Here is a 22,708-nt window from a genome sequence, read left to right on the forward strand (position 1 = left end):
AGGAAAACTGCCACAGGGGCGTTGCGCAATGCTTGTGAGTTTGTAGCTAATGTTTAATGGCATGGCGAGGTACCCAAGTGGGGCCTGGCTCAGAAAAAGGCAGGTGGTGGATGTGAATGGGGAGGTTCTTGGAAGGCTATCGTTGGAAGATGCTCGTAATTAGTCCAGAAGACCATCATGCTACGTGCAATGTTAATTGGCAGCAGTTTTCCATGGATCCGCTGCAGGTCAGAGAACGGTCAGGTAATTGTACAAAGCTTCTGATCTTCAGCCCTGAAGGTCTACGGTGGCCAAGTGAGATGTGGCTTGTGGGCTTTCCCTAGGTTTAAGTAACCTTTCATGGTAGTTACTTAGTGTAAAACCCAGGTGTGTAGTCAGGTTTCAGGCTGTTTGTCAGGCCCGAGTGCCATTACATGGCTTTGAAATCTCAGGAGCTGCAGATACGCGGGGTGTTATCTGTGTATTGTCTACTGTGGATGCCTGCCCTGCCACAGAACAGCAACAACACGCGGTGGAGAAACTTTTCCTTGAGAATTTCCAAGGAGAAACCTTGATTCCTCGCTATCACAACTACCGGGCTCTCGCCATAAAGTTTTATAGTGGAGCTTTATTCCAAGTAGCCATGAGGAAGCAGTCCAGGGGGCGTGTGGCGTGTTGAATGGCTGCAAATCTGGCTGCTCGTATCCAAGTCTAGTGATTCTGTGGGTTGATGCCTCTGAACTGGAGGGGTGAAATTAAAAAAAATAAAATACAAACAACTGCTTATTTAGGAGCATGGAGATTTTCCAAGAGTACAGGTTCCTGATGAGTGAGACAAGTTAGCAGGGGATGAGCTGTGTTTGCCGCCTAGTTCAGCCACGCTATCCTGAAAACTGAACTTGGAGTAGGCGTGCTGCTGTGACTGAAGACATTCATAAATACTCTTCTGTAGCCACTAAATCTCTGCTACAGCAGCACTGCTTTGATGCATCGAAGCCTCCTGTTGGTATTTCAAGTCGGGCTGAAGGCTGTGCCCTACACTGCTTTGGGGTGTTTCTCCCACCCGGCTTCGTGGACGTGGCTTCCTAAAGCCCCTGAGCTTGGAGTGTTCTTGCAGAGGTGTAGGACAAAGTCTGTAAGGAAGAATCCAGACAACACAAAGAGTGTATCGACTAATTGGATGGGAGTAATCAGCCAAGCGGTTCATGAGCATGTCCCCACAGCCCGTCCCTCGCAGCAGGTGCTGGTGATCGCAGGCAGTGGCGCCGTGCCTGGGTTTCGGCAGGTGGGGTCTGGGGCTGCGGCCTGTAACCCACATGGCCCCACGGCGCTGGGACCGGATGAGTACCTCAGCCTGCTGGGGTGAGGCAGGGCATAGGAAGGATGTAGAAGGGTTCTTCAACATTACAGAGGTCTCTTATCTGCTGCAAGCATAACTTCCTAGCCTGCCTCACGCTGTGACTCCTACCTTGCACTGATACACATCAAGTGCTTCAGAGCTTAACTCACTGGGGTTCTGTCTTACAGGGCTGCAGTCAGCAGCTCTGAGGAGTCAGCCTGGGAATAACAGAAATCTGGGTATAAATCTGTGAGAAGGTAGCTGAGTATCACGGCTGGAACAAAACGAGCAGCACAAGTGTAGCCTGGAGCCTGCCCGGCTCTATCAGAGCCCAGGAAAACACGGCCTTGTGCTAGGAGTAACGTGACTGGCTGCACAGCGAGGTGCTTTATTTAAACAAAACAAACCCCTCCGTGCTCCTCAGAGGCTGGGAACGCGGCTGTTGGCTGGCACTTCCCAGCTGCACACAGATAAGGAGGCTCTGGGCAGAGGCTCAGCAGCTGCTCGTGGCTCCGAGAGCAGTGCTTACATCCTGTTGTGTGAGAGCCGAGGTGAAACGCAAGCTCAGCGGTTCTGTGCCCTTCCTCGTAGGCAAGGAGAAATTATTTGACAGCTAAGCAAAGTGTCAGAAAGAGAGCAAATGTTCCAGGAAAGGGTCGACGCAGCGGCTCCTGTCAGCAGTTCTGCCATTCAGGTTGGTGTCAGACGTGTGTAGCCCAGCAGCTTCCCTGGGTAAGTCACCAGGAACATGCGTGAGGAATGTGAAAAACTCATCGTAGCCACCACGCTTCCATTCACCATCTGACCTGGAGCTGAGGACCCCTCAGGGCTGCAGCAGCCTGTTCTGTGGTTCTGCTCTAGCGGAGCAGCTCCTGGGCCAGATGCTTTCTTCTCCGCGTGCTTCCAGGACACCAGCACAACTGAACTCCAGCACACGTTCCTGTAAAATAACGTGTGCTGTAAATTGGTTGCCCAAGCACAGCCAGCAAGTTCTGCTTTTTCATTTCCATGAAAGCCACGGAAGTGATTTTCATAGCGTAAAGTAAGAGTGTTGAACGGTTCCTTCTTTTTCCCCATCTTTTAGGGAAAAAAACCTGCTGTAGAACCCCATGCCCTTCTAACTCCAGAGTCTGTACTATAGCTAGTACACGGAGTAGTAGTGAAGTCTTCATAATAAAAGCCTCCAAAGAAACACGCCTGTCATGTTTCCTAATAATAATCTCAGTCTCTGTTTGCTTAACTTCACAAACGCTTCAGCCTCAGCCACCTGAACTTTAGCCTGGTTGGGGAAGGGAGTGACTGATACTACAGGGATGTCCGGCCTCTGTGGAGCCAGGAGAAGTTACCGCGAGCCTTACCACGAGGCAGGTGGCACTCCTGGCTGCTCAGGCTCTTGTGTGAGCCACTTCGGAGATTGTCACCATCGGGGTAACCTGCCTGGCTCGGGGCTTGAAGCAAACTTGATTCACAGGATCTGTTGAGGTTAAAAGATTAGATCTTAGCAGGAGGAACTTGTGTACTTAAAGACCTCGTGAAAGGTCACAGCTCCATCAGAAGGCTTCTGCAGGCTTGCTTCAGAACTCCACTGCCAAGTGACTTTTTTTCAAAGAAATACCTAGCCTCAGAAAATGTGATTAAGTTCATCAAGGACCACATCTCCCACTGCTAACCGGGGCTGGCTACCTCAGGTGTGACACCTAGCAGATGGCACTTTGAGCACAATTAAGATAAATCCGTCCTGCAATATCCAAGCAACTTTGAGCCAGTGGTTAAGTCTGGACCTCCCGAAGAGGTCTGCCAGGACGTGCTTGGGTTTGTTCTGTTCACAACCTCCATTTGGGCAGGCTGAGTTACTGCCGGGCGGAGTCCTCGGCCCTCCTCTAAGGAGGAAGCTGTGCTTGCCAGCTGAAATAGCGCTTGTTAAGCTTGCAGCCGAGTAGAAGGAAATGCCCTGTCCTAGGAGGTCTCTTCCAGATGAAGCTGGTAGGACTTCAAACCTTCAAACCTCTGCCCGCAGGGATGCGACCAGTTGTGATTAGCAGTGCTGCACTGGTATGCAGACACCAGTCTCAGGCCTGGAGAACACCTGAATGAAGGTGTGAAATGGAGACCTGAACTTAAATCTGAGACCTTCCAAGTGAATCCCTGCTGCTGGAGGACCTGTGGTCAGGTTCGGGGGTGTTCCTCTCAATCTGAGCAGCAGAGCTCTGCCCCGTCCAGGAGGCAGGGTTCGGTTTCTGGCGTTAAGACAGTTCTCCCCTGGGAGAGCCAGCTAAAACTCCTGTCCTACACCTGCAACTTTCCTGGCTTTATTGTCAGGTGGATGGGAGTGAGGGCAGCTCAGATGGAACTGAACTGCTCACTGTGTGGAGCGGCAGGGAACGTAGGGGTCCTGCCTTGGGAAAACGGCTTCAGCTGGTTAGTCATGGTAACTTGCTTAAATCTGTTCTGCTTCCAGTCCTACCATCTGGCAAGATAATTGTAATACAGTGGTGTCCTTTAGGACAAGGGACTTATGTGCAGGGTGCCTGTAGAACCAAAGGCTGAACCGTTTTCAAGAAACACTCTTCTTCATTGAACGCAGGGTGCTAAAACCGCCTTGCTTTTGAGCCTGTGCTTCAAGACACACCGAGATCTGGCTGCCCAGATGCCCTGGGTGCCCCTTGTGAAGTTAGTTCTGCTAACCAGCGCAGCGAGATGGTGTTTGCTCCTTGTGTGTGCTGCCTGCGAGCCGGGGCAAAGGGGAAGTGCAGTAAAACCCCCTCTCTATCAGGAGCCGCTGGGACAGAGCGGCCGAGGCGTGGTCACCTCCAAGCCTTCAGAGCACAGCTGATAAGAGCTCGGTGTGCTGCTGCAGATTAGCACAGTACTGCTGAAACGGCTCTGAGGAGCTAGCAACCAGCCCCTCTGGGCAGCCGCAGGGGGCCTGGAGCCCCCAGAAAGACTGAGGTGTTAGAGGGGCTGACTCCTCTAGTGGTAGAAAACCGAGCCTGTGGCTTTTAAGGGATGCCTACCAGAGGCTGGATGTGTGTGTGATGTAAAGTAACCAAATTTATCCCTTTTTAACAGCAGAAATAGAGCTTTGTTTCAGTGCTGCCGTCCTGATACATCAGTCTGCAAGCACAGTGCAATGGCGTTGCCTGAGCTGTGTTTTGCTGCAAGCTGTATTAGAATTGCCATTTAAAAGTAGGCATTTAAAGCTTTCCAGAAGCAGGCTGGCTCAGCAGAAAAGGAGGTGCTTTGTAGATGCCTGGTGTACCAAGTAAGGCTGCAGGTGAGCCTGCTTTCAGCAGGGTCTGTTCCATAGCTGTTAGCTCTGCCTTCTCGGTGGCATACAGCCTTGCTGCCAGACAGGGCTAGGCTAAATGAGACAGGTAGCTTTTTTTAACTCTGCAAGGATAAAGATAAAGCTCAGGCCCTTCATGTGTGGCATTAAGCTTGAAGTAGTGATAGCTGCCAAGTTCAAGTGGAGTGGAAGAGGGCTCTGGAAGCAAAGCTGATGTGAGTGGGTACTGAGGCTGTGACTCTAGCCACTGCTAGCAGGAGCAGGCAACTGCCATGTGCCTTAAACCATCCCAGGGGTTCAAAGGCTGGGCTCTTGGAAAAATAAGTTGTAACGGACCTTGGAGGTAAGGTACCAAGTGCCCAAACATTGTGGGGCTTCAAAAAGCCTGCTGGGCATAACTGAAGGTGGGCAAGAATCCTGGTGTCATGGCACTCGTGGGTAATGTGCTTTCGGTTTGTGTTGTGGTGGAAAGATGCAGGAGGCCTGGCATCTCCTACAGCTTCTCCAAAAGCTGTTGATGGCTGTGCTGAGGCAGTAACCTAATGCTAAACCTTCTTTTCCAGCTCCAAAACCTGGGCATCAACCCAGCAAACATTGGGTTCAGCACTCTGACGATGGAGTCTGACAAATTCATCTGTATCAGAGAGAAGGTGGGAGAACAGGCGCAAGTGGTGATCATTGACATGAACGACCCCAGCAACCCCATTCGAAGGCCGATTTCAGCCGACAGTGCTATCATGAATCCTGCCAGTAAAGTCATTGCATTAAAAGGTACGGAAATCTTGGGAAAGAAATGCGTGAAGTATCTGGAGAGCTTTCTGGAGTACTGGTTTGTACTTAAATCTGTCAGGCAACTTAGGTGGGAGGATCCCGTAGCAATTTTCCACAGCTTAATGGGAGCTTAAGTTCAGTGATTTTTTCGGTTACTCTGAAGGTAGCTGGGTAATAAGCTTCAGTTAAGGCTTGCCCCTAGTTTGTTGGTTGTTCGGATGAGTTTTTTGCTTCCCAGTAAGATTATTTATGGCTTCAGAGCAAGGAGAGCTGGAAAGAAAGTTCAAGCTTTGGGCTACTTCTGGAGTCGCTAGTCTGGAATCCTCTTAGGGGAAGTGAGACCTGATCTCCTGAGTGCATAGGATCCGTCAGCTGAACCTCTCTGTACGGAGTAGAAAACTAAGGTTGGGGAGGAGGGGAAATATTTGCAAAGGCTGGAGTCTTTGCCACGCTGGACAGGGCTGGTGCACTGATTGGTGCATATTTATTATATCAGCCCCGATAGGGAAAGTAAAACTATCCATGAAGACTTGTGTAGTGCATAAAGCACAAGGTCAGGTCGCTCCTTATCTCTGCCAATACAGAGAACAATCGTTCCTCTGGAGGCTCCAGAAGTGTCAGCCTCTTCCTCCCAGGAAGCCTCAAATATTCTGCCGCTCTAGAAATTAATATATTGCCAATGGAACTATTTAAATGTGTTTAATATTATCTAAGTTTGATTTTAATGCTGTCCTACTGTTTTGTCACAACTTTAATGCTCTCTTGTGTGTGCAGATGGTGAGTTACCTCATTTGGCTGTACCGGTTACTGTCCTGTTTTATGAAAAGAGAAAGCAGAATCAAATGACTCAGGTTTACAGTGGATGTGGCTGAACGGTGGTGTTAAATAACTGAAAGCCTAAATTCAGAGTTTTTTTTTTCATGCTCTCTCAAACAAGGGAATCCTTAAGATTCAGAAACTTAATCCACTCAAACTCAGGGCTCTTTTAGACTATCACGCTTTTGATGTTAAGCTTTTTATAAACAGGACTGACCCTTTAGACTCAAGTCTCATTTTTGACTGTTAATACCCCTGGCATAGCACGTAGGGTAGATGCTACCTGAATCTAATACCCCTTCACTCTAAAGCTCTAGCTGCACTAGACATGGAAATAAATGGCTAGCTTGTAGCTTGACTAACACTACTGGACACCCTTCTCCAAGCTCTGGAGAAACTCCTGGCTCCACATCGTATTTCAGTGGGCTGAACTAATGGCGGCTTTCACCTGAGCTAGTCCTTGCTGAGTGAAGGCACTTGTCCGTATGGCTTTGGCTTTATCGAGCTGAGATACAGCTAGCAACCTTAACAGAGACCCTGACCTGGACCTAGTTTTATGTCTTTAATGTTCCTTTTGGGCTACAGTAGCATGTGCTTAAGTAGTTACCTCCTAAAACTAGCAGAGCTTGGTCAGAACCCTCCTTGCCTTGCCAACAGGAAGAAATAATATCTTTTACACCACTGCGCTGTAAAAAGTCTGGTAGAAATGATTGCAGGTGGCTGTTCACGATGTATGTATTCAGCATTGTGTGTAATTAAAATGACTTGTCCTCCTACCTCTTAGAGCTTGTGTTGGTCACTAGAGTCCTTCCCTTGCACAGTGTGTGTTTGGTTTGCAGCCAGTAGCTGTGTGTATCCCGATGGTGCGACTTATGGCTTTTGGTTAACGAACCAAACATAATAGCTGACCACTGAGTGACGTTGCCAATATATCATAGCATTTTCTAAAAACTTGACGAGTGTTTAGCATCATAATGCAGCTCTTCTGCTTTTAACCATTGCTTGAAGTAACAGGTGAAAACTGCCACCTGGCTGACAACGTCGTGTTTTTCAGCTGGGAAAACACTTCAAATATTCAACATTGAAATGAAGAGCAAGATGAAGGCTCATACAATGACAGATGATGTCACCTTCTGGAAGTGGATCTCTCTGAATACTGTTGCCCTTGTAACGGATAACGCAGTCTACCACTGGAGCATGGAGGGGGAGTCCCAGCCTGTGAAAATGTTCGATCGCCATTCCAGTCTTGCTGGCTGCCAGATCATCAACTACCGTACTGATGCTAAGCAGAAGTGGCTGCTGCTGACTGGCATATCTGCACAGGTACTTTCCCGTGAAGGCAGCCTACTGTGGCAGGCCTATAGCTTGGCTCTTTTCTCTCTTCTGTAGGAGTAGATGTGAGGTATGAGGATGTTTTAGTTTTTTATTAACTTACTGTTTGGAACGTAAGTGCTTCTCTTGAGCTTTGCATCTTAGGTGTAACTGAAAATCTTACAGTAATGGTATAAACACACACAAAAAGTTAATCTGATGCGATACCTTTATAAGAGAAAGCATGGCATGGTACTTCAGCTTAATACTACAACGTGTTTGCTAACACTAACTTAGAGAACGTTGCTGCCCATGTGCTTGCTACTTCTGACTCTTGTTCTGTCTTATCTAGCAAAACCGTGTTGTGGGAGCGATGCAGCTCTATTCTGTAGATAGAAAAGTGTCACAACCGATTGAGGGGCATGCAGCTAGCTTTGCGCAGTTCAAGATGGAAGGAAATGCTGAAGAATCCACTCTCTTCTGTTTTGCAGTAAGAGGGCAAGCTGGGGGTAAGGTAAGACTTGGTTTTAAACATGCTTTAATCTTTAATAACTCATCCTGGTTATCTGCCTCCAGGAAAACAAGTGGATTAATGCACAAAGTTGCCTCTAGGAAAAAAGTGTTACTCTGGATGCTGCTACTCTAGTGTATATGGAAACTGGGGCGTACACAGCTTCACAGCAGGGGCTACCTGAAGTAGAGAAGTCTGTTCCAGTCATGAAGTGAGGTGATGTGTTATGACTGGCAAGCTAAATTAGCTGCTTGAAAGATGTGCCTCTTGGCTTCACAAGCAAAGCTTAAGGGAAAAGCTGTTGTAATATCTTTGCTGATCCCCAGTACCAAGCTTAACTTCCAAGTTATTGGATGAAAAAATGAAATACTAGTGTTCCCAAGCTAGTTAGCAATCAATATCAATGTCAGAAATATGTGAACTACTCTAAGTGAAAGCTGAAACAAAGTAGAGCTAGAGCTAGTTCAAAGAAACATCTTCTGAACTGTCTCAGTATGTTAAGCAAGTCAAAAGAGTGCATAAAAAATGATCTAAAGGAATCATTAAAGTTCTAAGTATCTAGAGATAACTAAAGATCACCTTCCATAGATGAGGAAGGCAATTGAGGATGAATACAATATGTTACACCTTATGCCTGTGCTCAGGAAGGCTGGTTTAGCTCCTCTGCTTGCATAAGCTTGGGATTAAGGATCAGCAGCAAAAGAACTGCCATATCTTTATTGTTAAAGTCCGTTGTTCTGTGTATTCTTTGGGAACTGACAGACTAATCTTATCTATTGCACAGCTGCATATCATTGAAGTTGGTACGCCACCGACTGGGAATCAGCCGTTTCCAAAGAAAGCAGTGGATGTCTTCTTTCCTCCAGAAGCACAAAATGACTTTCCTGTTGCAATGCAGGTACGATAACTGCACATAAAAACAAATCTGTAGCTTCCCTCAGTGGATGTGATTGTAAAGCAGGGTGTTGGGAGCTAGGTGATCAAGGTAAACCTGAGGTTTGGCGCTAAACTAACTGGTGTGGTTTCTGCTCCTGCTTTAGTAGAGTTCAGGTCAAGTTGGGGACTTAAGCAGATTCAAAAACAACTTGTTCTTATATATGGAACAAATACTCATGTATATTTAACTGCTTTCCAAGCTCTTAAAACTTGATTCTACTATGAGAGTACTCAAGTATTCAGCTGGAAAAAAAAAAGTACTTCTAGTCCTCCTGAAATGGCACAGCTGTCCAATTCTAAAAATTACTTACTCGTTTTATCCAATACCAAATCTGATTAATCTATTCCTGTCTTGCAGATCAGTGACAAGCATGATGTGGTGTTTCTGATAACAAAGTACGGCTATATCCACTTGTATGACCTGGAAACCGGCACCTGTATCTACATGAACAGAATCAGTGGAGAGACCATATTTGTTACTGCACAGCATGAAGCAACAGCTGGAATTATAGGAGTGAACAGAAAGGGACAAGTAAGGAAGCTTGGCTCGGAAACTACTTGTTTAACCAATCCAACTGGCCTTTAATGATATGCTACAGTGTTCTTACTGATGTCTAAACGTCTCCATAAATGAACGAGACAGAGTAACAGAGTGAGGAGTATGGTAGTATCAGATACCTGAACAGGAGTGCAGCTTGTCTGTCATCTTGTTTCTTCTACAGCTCAGGTTCTGGGTGCATAATCTTGCCTTTTTTTTTTGTAGTGGCAGTCAGTGGATCTAAGCACCCTCCTACTGTTGAGGATAGAACTAGAATATACTTCTATTTTTGCAGATGTTACCTTCTAACAGAGCAACTGCTAACAAAGTCTTAAATATACTAATTTGAAATTCCGCGTTCAGAACATGTCAAGTCTGCCTGTTCTGAGCCCCAAAGAAATCTTGCTGTTGTATCTCTGTATACATCTCACTTGATTAAACCAGGCTACTAACATCGTATAGCCAGGATTGGTTACTTAAGATGCTGAGTACAGGTTACAGAAAGACAGTACTTGTATCCCTGTTATTTCTTGCTTCTACTTTAGTTCGAACAGACTTATTTGTCAGCCTTGATGCAGTAACTGGATGGTAGAGATTCTTTTCAGCTAGAGGCCTTTTTTAAGTACAGTGGCAAGGCTCTGTGGTTATCAAGGGATGGAAAAACTTTCAATGTATGCTATAGCTTTTCTTTTACAGGTTAACTTAGCACTTGCCTCTCTTATATTTGGACTAACTGAAAGTTTTCCTCAATAATTTATTCAGGTACTGTCAGTATGTGTGGAAGAAGAGAATATTATTCCCTATATCACAAATGTCCTCCAGAATCCTGACTTAGCTTTACGAATGGCTGTCCGCAACAACCTGGCAGGAGCTGAGGAACTCTTTGCTAGAAAATTCAATGCACTGTTTGCACAAGGGAACTATTCAGAGGCGGCAAAAGTGGCAGCTAATGCCCCAAAGGTAACGGATGAACAATTTGAATAGTACTGAACTCTACTAGCTTAAGCTTCATGCTTCAAGAAAGCTCAATGGATTCTTCTGAGTGGCAAGACCAGAGACCTGTCCTAATGTAGTACTTTTTAACATTCCCATGAGGATCCAGGATGTTGTGTGCTGAGAGTAATCATATTCTGGAAGGTTCTAAAGCTTGTGTGAAACCTACAGGGGGGAGAGAGAACTAAACGAAGCAGTCCTGTGAGACTTAATGTTTCTGATACATATTTTAATTCCTCCAGTGACAGGAAAGGTCTCTGAAATGACAACCTCCAGCTGGGGCTGCACCTGTAAACAGGATAAAAAGGAGAGATGCTAAGACTGAAGATTCACTAAGGCTGAAGATTGTTTAGCATAGTAATTCAGATGAGAGGAACTTGCTTGCAAGAGCAAGGGTGACTTAATTCTGTAGGACAGTCCTCTGAACTTAGATTAGTTCCAGTAGCAATGCAGATTTAATAGGCTACTATTGCACACCTTCTATTAAAACATCTCAAATGCAATGCTCAACTGTACTGCTGACTGTTTTTCTGGGTTGGCAAAACATAATGTTGCTGCAGTAAGCATTTCCAACTTCAGCTTTCTGGAGGAAATCTTGCCAAGCCACAATAGCAGAACAGGAAACTGAAGTGCATCTCTATTTCTGGCAGGGAATCCTGCGTACTCCAGACACCATCCGTCGGTTCCAGAGTGTTCCAGCTCAGCCAGGACAGACTTCTCCTTTACTCCAGTATTTTGGTATTCTGCTTGACCAAGGGCAGCTGAATAAGTATGAGTCGCTGGAACTCTGCAGACCAGTGCTTCAGCAGGGACGCAAACAGCTCCTGGAGAAATGGTTAAAAGAAGACAAGGTAAATTTGGAATTGATACCTTTTAGGTACTTGAAGAAACAGGCTGTTATCAGATAACCTAGTTCTTCTTAGCCCTACAAATGCATTTCTGACTCTTGTCAGACCAACCTAAGAAACATCCCTGCAGATGAAAGAGCTGGATAATGCTATCAAGCTCAGCCTTAGATATTTTATTTTTAAGAAAATCCTATAAGGAAGACAAATGAGATGCAAATGAAACACACTTCATCGTGACACTGTTGGGGTGGGCTTACTGTATTTATCTCTTTTAAACAGCTGGAGTGTTCAGAGGAGCTGGGAGATCTTGTGAAATCTGTAGATCCTACACTAGCACTTAGTGTCTACCTGAGAGCCAACGTTCCAAACAAAGTGATCCAGTGTTTTGCTGAAACAGGACAAGTCCAGAAGATTGTTTTGTATGCGAAGAAGGTGAGAGGAAACTATGCCTTTTCTGTGTTTAGGAATAATTTATGTATGCTCTAAAATGGCTAAAAGTAACCTTGGGGGAGTCTGAGAGTTTGTATTGCCTATCTTGGTCCAAAGTGTCATTGTTAATTATTCCTAGACTTCATACATGTATCCTTTCATGCTTCCCTATGTAGCATCCTCCAAATGAGGAAATTGTGACTGCTTTGTGTAAGTTACTGACAGTAGCTTTTACGGAGCTCTGTTCTTGCTGAGTTACTACTTTTTGCTCTCTTCAGGTTGGGTATACTCCAGACTGGATTTTCTTGCTGAGGAATGTAATGAGAATCAGCCCTGATCAAGGACAGCAGTTTGCACAAATGCTTGTTCAAGATGAAGAGCCTCTTGCAGACATAACACAAGTAAATAATTGTATTGCTGTGGAATGTTAACTCCTGAGGTGATAAAGTGGTTAAGAGGAGCCATACTCCCCTTCCATGCATCAGGAAAAATACTTTGAACTGTTTGGGTTTACCCTGCTGGGACAATACTGTTTCTTGCTTAGTTTTAAGAACACTATGTGGCAGCTTGGTGCATTGAAAGCTGCACTTGATATTACTTTGTCTAAATGTGCTTTCAGTTCCAAGTCAAAAGCCTAATCTTTTTTTTGCAGATTGTGGATGTCTTTATGGAGTATAACTTAATTCAGCAATGTACAGCCTTCTTGCTGGATGCACTGAAGAATAATCGTCCCTCAGAAGGTCCCCTGCAAACACGTTTACTTGAGATGAACCTCATGCATGCGCCTCAGGTATACTTTGGGAATTACACTGGATTAGACAAGGCACTAGTTTGTGGTCCATATCAAACGCCAGTGATAAATATTTAAAATCTTGAAAGCATCTCTGCTTCAACTGTGAAGCTAGAACTCTGTTCTTTTTAAAGCGCTTCAAAGCCCTGAGGTAGTTTCTCTTCTCTTCACATCACTTCTGAATTGCTCAATTGCACAGAATTGCTGTGGGTGTTACTGTTAATTCTTGGCTTCTTTGCTACAGTTGAAACACAGTTTCTCTCAAGCTAGAAAGTTTTGTTTATGGGGAGCTACACATTGAATTGTGGCAGTGCTGTAGGAACTAAATAAAACTTTTTGTTATTACTTCTAGGTTGCAGATGCTATCCTGGGAAACCAAATGTTTACTCATTATGACCGGGCTCACATAGCTCAGCTGTGTGAGAAAGCTGGCTTGCTGCAGAGAGCACTTGAACACTTCACAGACTTGTATGACATCAAGCGTGCAGTAGTTCACACTCATCTTCTCAATCCTGAGGTATAAAATCAAATATCCTGAATCTATTGAAAGCCAGGAAATTAACGATTTCTTTCAACATTGACTCAGAGTGTAGTGTTTTACTTGGGTCTAAAACAGCTTATGTATTTCTGCAGTGGTTAGTGAACTACTTTGGCTCCTTATCGGTAGAAGACTCGCTGGAGTGTCTGCGTGCTATGTTATCTGCTAACATTCGTCAGAACCTGCAGATCTGTGTCCAGGTAGCTTCAAAATACCACGAACAACTTTCAACACAGTCGCTTATTGAGCTCTTTGAGTCCTTCAAGAGCTTTGAAGGTAAGTTCATGCTTCTGTCTTTAGCAAAAGGAACTAGTGCTCACTCATTCCTGTATGTATACATGAAGGATTTGGAGGATGGTTAATGGAATATGGTGCTATTATGGACGGGTTTTTTGCATAGTGTGCTTTTTCTGGAAAACACAACGTTGATTACTTGAGGCAAGTGACTTCCAAGTCACTTAAAGCTGATGGCATATAGTACTTGATTGAGATTTAGCTGCGAGTTGTGGTAAGCAGCTTTTTCACTGTGTGCCTGTTTTGGTGAAAGGTTGTGAGTGTGACTTGGACCCAACTACTTCTGATTTTTGGAACCCTTCCTTGCTCTTGTGTAGGGGTGTAAGGAAGGCACGTGGTAGATATTATTTCAACAAAGTTGATCTATCCCAATTGATGGGAATGCATTACTATTTACCAAAGTTGCATTATGACATGCTAGTCTATGTAATATATGGAGAGAGCAGGTACAGTTTGGCTAGAACTTCTGGTCTTTGTAAAATAATTGCAATACTTGAATTACAAGCTCTTTATATGCTTCTGCAATAGTCCAATTTCAGATGTCCACGTAATCAAAACTAGGCAGGCTTTCTCAAAAGCTAATACTCATCCAACTTAAGTACTTGCAAAATAACATGTTGACCATTTCCTTCAAGGTTTGTTTTATTTCCTGGGCTCTATTGTTAACTTCAGCCAGGATCCAGATGTGCACTTCAAGTATATTCAAGCTGCATGCAAGACAGGGCAAATTAAAGAAGTAGAAAGAATCTGCAGGGAAAGCAACTGCTATGATCCAGAACGTGTTAAAAACTTCCTCAAGGTAATATTTGGATGGTGTGGATTGTCTTGGAGTGTTGGTGTCAGTTAATTGCATGAATGCTTTCAGAGTTCAAGGTTGATCTATCAATTCATTTTACTTTTACACATTTTCTGAAACTTCAGCCAGGTGAACTGCAGTTTATCTCTGCTGGGATAATACCAGTCTGTGTAAATACACACTAACAGACTGTTCCTGCTGGGATTCAGAGTGTCTCTGTAACATAGTTCTGAAGAAGTTCACGTTCTGTAGCCTGTTATTAGTGCTGAGCTTATTGACAAATGTAAAGAAATACAAATGAATGTAAATGTAAAGAAAGAATACAAATGAATGTGAATGTAAAAAGTAAAGAAAGACAAATGCTAGAAATATCTTGGAAGCGGTGTGGGAGGGGGAATCTTTATCTGGGAACATTTCCTGCCTTCATATTTGTCAGTTACAGAGCATAGTCCTAGATTTTGCTGATCACATCTGAAGATGGCAAAACACTTCAAATGAGAATTCTATAAAGTAAACTGGTGTCACTGAGGTGTAATGTAAATGTATGTAAAATGCCCAAACCACCTAAGATAAGTTATCAAGCTGTCAAATTCCTGATGAAAGCTATTGTTTTTTGTGCTGTTCCATGTCTGGAATGTGCAGGACATGTACCAGGTAAATCTCCCAGTACAGGTCTCCCTGTGTAAACTCCTTAACTACAATTTGTATATGTAGGATTATATTCTGGGATGTGCATGTTCGAATAAGCACTCTGAAATGCATGTCTGGACTAGTGTCCACCATGTAGACGAGCTTCTGTATTGTAACTACTGTAATCTTATGCTCAAAGTGGAATAGTTCTAGATAACTTAATCTGGTTAACAATTTTAGTACAACTACTAGCTTGATTCTCACTGTTCCCTAAATCCATTGCTACAAGGTATCACAGGACACCTGGTGCTTGGAGTCAGTTCTGTGTGGAAGCTTTCCATTATGGTCCACAACTTAATTTAGTCTTGGATGAATTTGTTTCTGAAATCCCAGAGTGCTAATCCTGCACACCAATAACCAGTGGCAACTGAAAACGCTGCCTTAGACTCACAATAGTTGTACTGTGTTGTAACATTTTGTAGACCCTGCCATGCAAAGCAGCACAGTTAAACTTCAGAAAGCTTCTTGCTGTAGGCCCTGATGTGGGTGTATTCCTACTTGCTGCATATTGTTTTAAAAGAAAAAAAAAAAGTCAAAAAATAAGCTGCCCTTATTTAATTGACCATTGAATTTGGGGCTTTCCAAGTTCAGCTTGCTTTAACAATTTGATTATATCTTTCTGCTTGACTCTGAGAACAAAACCAAATTACGCAAGTTCTTCTCCTTATAGGAAGCTAAACTCACCGACCAGCTACCGCTCATCATTGTGTGTGATCGCTTTGACTTTGTCCATGATTTGGTGCTGTACCTGTACAGAAACAATCTCCAAAAATATATTGAGATTTACGTACAGAAGGTAAATTACATTTTTTCACTTAGCTTTAATGGGTCAAACTGTTCAACCTTTCTAGTATTGTATGCAACTATAAGCACAATGTTTTTATAAGTATTCAGCAAAAAGCCTCGTACTTGAGACTGACATCTAAGTATCTATTAGTGGCCTTTGGCAAGTTAGCCCTTATGTGAGTCAGTGTTCTTATTTATTCTTCAATCAGTCAGAGTGTTACCCCCCTGTAATGTTCCTCATGAAGGAGGAAGACTTGGTAGAGTAACCATAAGTTTCTTAGGGTAATTTTAACTTCCAGCTTTGGGGCAGGGAGGGTGGGAGATTCTCCTCTACCCTTTATTGCAGGGACAAATTGCCTTGCTTAGGAGCTCTTCCTTTGGGGGCTGAGCACTAGCGAGCCACTGAACTGTGCTATGAACCCCTGTTGACTGGAGAATTGATTTTTTTTTCAAGCCTGTCCAGATCCTCAGGAGATAGGGCAGGAAGATGAGGTCACTCTGAGCAAGCAGCCTTCATGTGTATTTGGAGGGATAAGTACTGACTCTGCTGCATGACAACACGCTGACTTCTTAAAATGATCTTGTTTAGGTGAATCCAAGTCGCCTGCCTGTTGTTATTGGGGGACTGCTTGATGTGGATTGCTCTGAAGATGTGATCAAGAACCTTATCCTTGTCGTGAGAGGCCAATTTTCAACTGATGAACTTGTTGCAGAGGTTGAGAAAAGAAACAGGTATTGAACTTCTGCAAGTCTTTTAATACTGATAGACCAGTAATTGTAAACCTCATCCATCCATGCATGTCCTCAGTATGTAACTAACCCTGGTACTGACAAATAACCAGAAGTTGCCTTTGGGTGAGAAAGCAGCAGAAGTCTGCTGTAATTCTTGGCTGATGTGAGGACCCCCATTAAGTAGTCTTGAGATAATGAGCTTCTTTAGCATGTGATTCTTAAATGTCAAAAAGTTATTGCGTTGTAATAGTGAACCAGAATGCAGGCCAAAATAGAGTACTGTAACTCTGGTTTATTTACTCTTTCCTACACTAGAGCTGACTTCCATAGGGAAGAAAATGTGCAAGGAGATACTTACTCAACCTCTAATGCAAAACCACCTTCTTCCTAGGCTGAAATTGCTTCTGCCCTGGCTGGAAGCAAGAATTCATGAGGGTTGTGAGGAGCCTGCAACTCACAACGCGTTGGCCAAAATATACATTGATAGCAACAACAACCCGGAGAGATTTCTGCGTGAGAATCCTTACTATGATAGCCGTGTTGTTGGCAAGTACTGTGAGAAGAGGGACCCTCACCTGGCCTGTGTGGCATATGAGCGTGGACAGTGCGATTTGGAACTCATCAACGTATGTATGCCAAGGCAGCTGACGCATGGTTTTAAGTTCTAACCTGAAAATTGTGGGATAGGTACTTCAGGACAGTTGCTGACAACATTTACTTCCTGAAAAATACTAAGCTAGGAACGGCTCTCTTGCAGTTAAGTAGCTATTTGAATGTCCCTCTGTAGATGAATGAGAAATGGGAGATTGCTCTGGAAATCCTAGAATGGGAGGCTAATGGAAGTATCAAAGCCCTAGATTTCTAGCCCCCATTTCAGGGGGCTTATTTGATGTTGCATTACAATTAGTTTGTCCACTGGTAGACTCCAGTAGCTGTGACTTCAATCTGAAAAGACTTTTGCTTTTTCACTAGGTGTGCAATGAGAACTCCCTCTTCAAAAGCCTTTCTCGTTACTTGGTTCGCCGTAAAGACCCTGAACTGTGGGCCAGTGTGCTACTGGAAAGCAACCCTTACAGAAGACCACTGATTGACCAGGTATAGCTGATAAAACATTAACAGCCTTTGCTGTCTTGACTTGACTTGCTTGCACCTGACTTACCTGGCTTGACTCTGCCTACAGGTTGTACAGACTGCATTGTCAGAGACCCAGGATCCTGAGGAAGTGTCTGTCACTGTGAAGGCCTTCATGACTGCAGATCTTCCCAATGAGCTCATTGAACTGTTGGAGAAAATAGTTCTTGATAACTCTGTGTTCAGTGAGCACAGGCAAGTAATGTCAACATTGAGTCACAAGAAACTTGAATTTATACCTGATGTAGGTGTTGAGCTGCCCTAAGGTGGAACAGCAAATTAACTAGTAACTTCTCCAGAGGGGAGGGTGAATCTCTTGATTATTACTTGATTACATACTAGTATTTTCTTTCTTTATTTAGGAATCTGCAGAACCTTCTGATTCTTACAGCTATTAAGGCTGATCGCACCCGTGTCATGGAATACATCAATCGCCTGGATAACTATGATGCTCCAGACATAGCCAATATAGCTATCAGTAACGAGCTCTTTGAGGAGGCATTTGCCATCTTCAGGAAGTTTGATGTCAACACATCAGCTGTACAGGTATCTTAAAATTTGTCTGCAGTAAATTTGTGATGTGCATCCTCATGCAAGGACTGTGCTGTTAACTTGTGACTTCAGTACTTAACACCAGTTAGCACCAAAAGCTGCTCGGTGTTTTTGTCCTATGAAGTAGAACCAACATTCAGTGTGGACTCACTGAGAAACTGTAAAGTGAAACACAGCTTAGTGTATTGTCAAATTGACCTTCATCGGTAGTGACTGATCGTGGTAACCCTTTCTGTAGGTATTAATAGAGCACATTGGAAACCTGGATCGTGCGTATGAATTTGCTGAACGCTGCAATGAGCCTGCTGTGTGGAGTCAGCTGGCTAAAGCACAGCTTCAGAAAGGAATGGTAAAAGAAGCAATTGACTCGTATATTAAAGCAGATGATCCTTCCTCGTACATGGAAGTTGTTCAAGCTGCCAATGCCAGTGGTATGATTAAGCTTTTATTTAAATCTTTGCTGTTGATGTTGCTGAGCTCTGTTATGTGATCTGTTGCTCCAAATGCAGTTCTGCCAAACCTGTATCTTGATTCAAGCAGAGGAATCTGACCCTTAAAGACTGCCCTAAAGAGGACTGGGAAAAGTTATTGTATTCCATTTGCAAATAATCAGTTGTCTTATGACTACCTTCTTTACCCAGCTGGAGACTTCTGTCAGAGCAGTTGCTTATAAGGAGGTCTTTGCATGAAGTTAAATAGCAGAGTTGAGTTATCTAAGGTCGCTATGATGGGCTTCATGAATGTAGCGCACACAGAATAAAAGCTAGCCATGATTATTGGCAATCATATTTCGAAATACATCAAGGCTGGGTTGGTAGTGTAACCTAAGCATAAATGACCTCAGTGGTGGGGATTAAGCATTCTGAACTCCATTTCATTCAGGAAACTGGGAAGAACTGGTGAAATATCTTCAGATGGCACGCAAGAAGGCCCGGGAGTCATACGTGGAAACAGAATTAATCTTTGCTCTTGCTAAAACAAACCGTCTAGCAGAGCTGGAAGAGTTTATCAATGGACCCAACAACGCACATATTCAGCAAGTGAGTGATTTTTTTTTTTTTCCCCCCACTGTTAATAGCAAGCTCTGTAGGCCTCACTGACAAAGCGGTGTTGGGACTTCTATCTCTTTAGATATGTAGGTTTTGAACCTTATAGGCATTTCCATTTTGATAATGGCTTAAATGCTACACGTTTTATTTGTCTGAAAAGCTGCAAGAATAACCTGGTTATGTTCTCCTGTAGGTTGGCGATCGCTGTTACGATGAAAAGATGTATGAAGCAGCTAAGCTGTTGTATAACAACGTGTCCAACTTTGGCCGTTTAGCCTCAACTTTAGTTCACCTAGGTGAATACCAGGCGGCTGTGGATGGTGCTCGGAAAGCAAACAGTACTCGCACGTGGAAAGAGGTAAGCTTACTGCCCGAATAACTTAAAGAACTACGGAGATGTAGTCTCTTCAGAAGCTTTTTTTTAATAATTTATAATTGTCAATTCCAGGTCTGCTTTGCTTGTGTGGATGGAAAAGAGTTCCGCCTGGCCCAGATGTGTGGACTTCATATTGTAGTGCATGCGGATGAGTTGGAAGAACTGATCAATTATTACCAGGTAACTAAGTTGACTGCTATTTTACAGTCAAGGACAGAGTTGCCAGTAGAAAATGTAGCTTAAGACTGGAAATCTAGCCTGCTTGGTTCCTAATGCTGAAACATCTCTTAACTGTATCTCTTAGGATCGCGGCTACTTTGAAGAGCTGATAACTATGTTGGAAGCAGCTCTTGGGCTTGAGCGAGCACACATGGGAATGTTTACGGAGCTAGCAATTCTTTACTCCAAGTTCAAACCACAGAAGATGAGGGAGCACTTGGAACTGTTCTGGTCCAGAGTCAACATCCCCAAGGTGAAAGACTTCTTAAATGTGAAACTTAAATCACATCTGTCAGGATTGTGTGTACCCTAGCTTTTGCAGTAGCAGCTCATTGCTGTTTTGAGAAGCACTGATAGCGATATATATATAACAGTTGGAATTTCTAATGTGCCTTTTGCTTAGGTTCTGAGAGCTGCAGAACAGGCCCACCTCTGGGCTGAACTGGTGTTCTTGTATGATAAGTATGAAGAATATGATAATGCCATAATCACAATGATGAATCACCCAACAGATGCTTGGAAAGAAGGACAGTTCAAAGATATCATTACTAAGGTATAACCTTACTAGTGAAAGGAAGTAAAATTCATGTGTGTACTTCCATTCTTTTCATTCACTAGTAGTCTGTTTAAAATTTAGAGTTCTTGATATTGCTGTGTAATTTTAAAACAAATCAACTACAGTAACTAAAAGAACCCCTAGAAATGAAGGGAGGGAGGGGGGCTTGGTTGTGCTGGAATGTTTATGTCCATCTTTCATTTGGATTCCTTTGCAATCAAGTTTCTGTTCTGAACATGTGTCCTTGCTTGTTTTTAGGTGGCTAACGTGGAGCTGTATTACAAGGCAGTTCAATTCTATTTGGAATTTAAACCTCTGTTGCTTAATGATCTGCTGATGGTGTTGTCCCCTCGGCTTGACCATACTCGCGCTGTTACTTTCTTCACCAAGGTAATTTCCCTACTATTCAGATCAAAGGAAAAGTTAAAATTGCAAAAGCATCTAGCTGTAGAAGCATTCTAAAACGCTAAAGTACTTCGCTGCCTCACAGGGAGGATGCAGAAATCTCTACAAAAAGTTGCCTTGACTTAAATTTATCTGTTTGCTTCCTTGAAGGTTAAACAATTACCACTGGTTAAGCCTTACTTGCGTTCTGTTCAAAATCACAACAACAAATCGGTGAATGAGTCCCTGAACAACCTTTTCATTATTGAGGAAGACTACCAGGTATGTCTTGTCTTGCAACAGCAGTATCTGGAACAGATGGGGACTCGCATGTTGTATGTGCTTCATAAAAGAAAGTTCTACTCCTGAACTTTGGACAAGTTCTGTTCAAGCTGGCTTCTGTGGCGGTATTAACCTAATGCTCTAGGTCTGCTTTTTACATCTAGAAACAGGTTTCTCTCGTTTTCAATAGATTCTGCCAGCTTACTGCTAACTTAAACTCCTGAAGCATATGTTCTTTGCTGCTTCAAACTGAACTAGTAGTGACTAGGGAAGGATTAAATCAAGAAATGTCAGTGGCTTTCTGGGAGCTTTTTTGGATTTTTAGATATTCCTACTGGAAATAGACTAACCACTTAGAGTTTGACAGATACAGTTTTAATTTAAAATCAGTGGGATGCTAAGGAAAGAACTCGCAGAAAGGGCAAACATCTAACTATTCTGCTGTTTGCATAGCCTGTACAGAAGGTGTTCAGTCTCTTGACCTCAGCAATTGCTACTGAAAAACATGAGCTGGAATACTCTGAACTCCATGTGAGTCAAATACCAGCTTCTCCAAAAAAAAGCAGCTCTCACTGCAGGTCTGACTGGTATACTTTATTTTACTAGAAGTAGGAATACAGAAGGTGCATGGGAAGTGTTGACATCTTTGAGGATGCAATTGTATGTGTGAAATGTGAGTAACTTGTTTGTTCTTGCCTCAGGCCCTTAGGACTTCTATAGATGCATATGACAACTTTGACAATATTTCTCTTGCTCAACGTTTGGAGAAACATGAGCTGATAGAGTTCCGAAGAATTGCTGCGTATCTCTTCAAAGGAAACAATCGCTGGAAACAGAGTGTAGAACTCTGTAAGAAAGACAGGCTGTATAAGGTAAGACCTGTACACAGCTCTGGTTTAGCATACTTATTTCTGGTCTTTTAACTGACTCGAAATTTGGAATCTTGACTTTCCAGTCAAGCTGCATCTCTTTGGAGGCCACTAGGTGGTGCCTGTTGCTAATCTGGCACATCTTGCTGCAGAGTAGCAGTAAGAAATCTTGGAAACAAGTTGTAGAATGCCTCCTCTCTGCTAATGTCAGTAATAAATTGTAGCTTAGTTATGTACCTCATCCATGTCAGTGAATATACTATGGCACATGAAGCTAACCAGACTCTCCTGTTGTAGGATGCAATGCAATATGCTTCAGAATCCAAAGATACTGAGCTGGCAGAAGAATTGTTGCAGTGGTTCTTGCAGGAGAACAAGAAAGAATGCTTTGGTGCTTGTCTGTTCACCTGCTATGACCTTTTAAGGCCGGATGTTGTCTTAGAAACAGCATGGAGGCACAACATCATGGACTTTGCCATGCCATACTTCATTCAGGTCATGAAGGAATACTTGACCAAGGTAAGAGCAGCTGCTTCTCCAACAGTGAAAGCTTGTTAGTCACTGTGGTGTGTATGCCTTGAGACTGTCTGCTTGCTACTAACATTGATATGGGCTTCGTCAAATGTCTGTCTGTCCATGTCCACACTTGTTTTTCAGTCCATCTGGGGAGAGACTTCGCCCTCTAAGAGACTGAAACACTTACAGACTCCACTTTATCTACCAGTTGCAGAACCTGCATTAGTAGTATTTGTCTGACCGTGGGCAGTGTCTTAAGTAGTTCCAGGATTCAGGCTTCTTATTTGCCATGTCAGTCAGGAATCCCAGCAGAGAACAAGCTCTAACTAGATTCAAGAAGTTTACTAAAAAATCCTTATAGCCAAAACTTGATTTAATTTTGTCTGCTGTG

General features: G+C 43.5%; 1 protein-coding gene across 2 annotated transcripts in view; it reads left to right on the forward strand.

The window, feature by feature from the left end:
- CLTC (clathrin heavy chain) overlaps positions 1-22,708 on the forward strand; it is a 30,988-nt gene that overhangs the window by 2,018 nt on the left and 6,262 nt on the right. For both annotated transcript variants that reach the window (XM_035342900.1, XM_035342901.1), the window contains exons 2-30: positions 5,168-5,375; positions 7,246-7,514; positions 7,855-8,016; positions 8,798-8,911; positions 9,308-9,481; positions 10,250-10,447; positions 11,131-11,331; positions 11,608-11,760; positions 12,036-12,158; positions 12,410-12,547; positions 12,900-13,064; positions 13,181-13,361; positions 14,015-14,178; positions 15,536-15,661; positions 16,241-16,383; positions 16,775-17,009; positions 17,356-17,478; positions 17,564-17,709; positions 17,877-18,060; positions 18,305-18,497; positions 18,949-19,106; positions 19,309-19,473; positions 19,564-19,671; positions 19,796-19,963; positions 20,114-20,263; positions 20,525-20,656; positions 20,822-20,932; positions 21,634-21,804; positions 22,099-22,320. In XM_035342900.1, the coding sequence (XP_035198791.1) occupies positions 5,168-5,375; positions 7,246-7,514; positions 7,855-8,016; positions 8,798-8,911; positions 9,308-9,481; positions 10,250-10,447; positions 11,131-11,331; positions 11,608-11,760; positions 12,036-12,158; positions 12,410-12,547; positions 12,900-13,064; positions 13,181-13,361; positions 14,015-14,178; positions 15,536-15,661; positions 16,241-16,383; positions 16,775-17,009; positions 17,356-17,478; positions 17,564-17,709; positions 17,877-18,060; positions 18,305-18,497; positions 18,949-19,106; positions 19,309-19,473; positions 19,564-19,671; positions 19,796-19,963; positions 20,114-20,263; positions 20,525-20,656; positions 20,822-20,932; positions 21,634-21,804; positions 22,099-22,320 (4,785 nt within the window). The remainder of the gene's footprint in view (positions 1-5,167; positions 5,376-7,245; positions 7,515-7,854; positions 8,017-8,797; positions 8,912-9,307; positions 9,482-10,249; positions 10,448-11,130; positions 11,332-11,607; positions 11,761-12,035; positions 12,159-12,409; positions 12,548-12,899; positions 13,065-13,180; positions 13,362-14,014; positions 14,179-15,535; positions 15,662-16,240; positions 16,384-16,774; positions 17,010-17,355; positions 17,479-17,563; positions 17,710-17,876; positions 18,061-18,304; positions 18,498-18,948; positions 19,107-19,308; positions 19,474-19,563; positions 19,672-19,795; positions 19,964-20,113; positions 20,264-20,524; positions 20,657-20,821; positions 20,933-21,633; positions 21,805-22,098; positions 22,321-22,708) is intronic.

Source organism: Oxyura jamaicensis, chromosome 19 (assembly GCF_011077185.1).
Source record: "Oxyura jamaicensis isolate SHBP4307 breed ruddy duck chromosome 19, BPBGC_Ojam_1.0, whole genome shotgun sequence".
NCBI classification, from domain to species: domain Eukaryota; kingdom Metazoa; phylum Chordata; class Aves; order Anseriformes; family Anatidae; genus Oxyura; species Oxyura jamaicensis.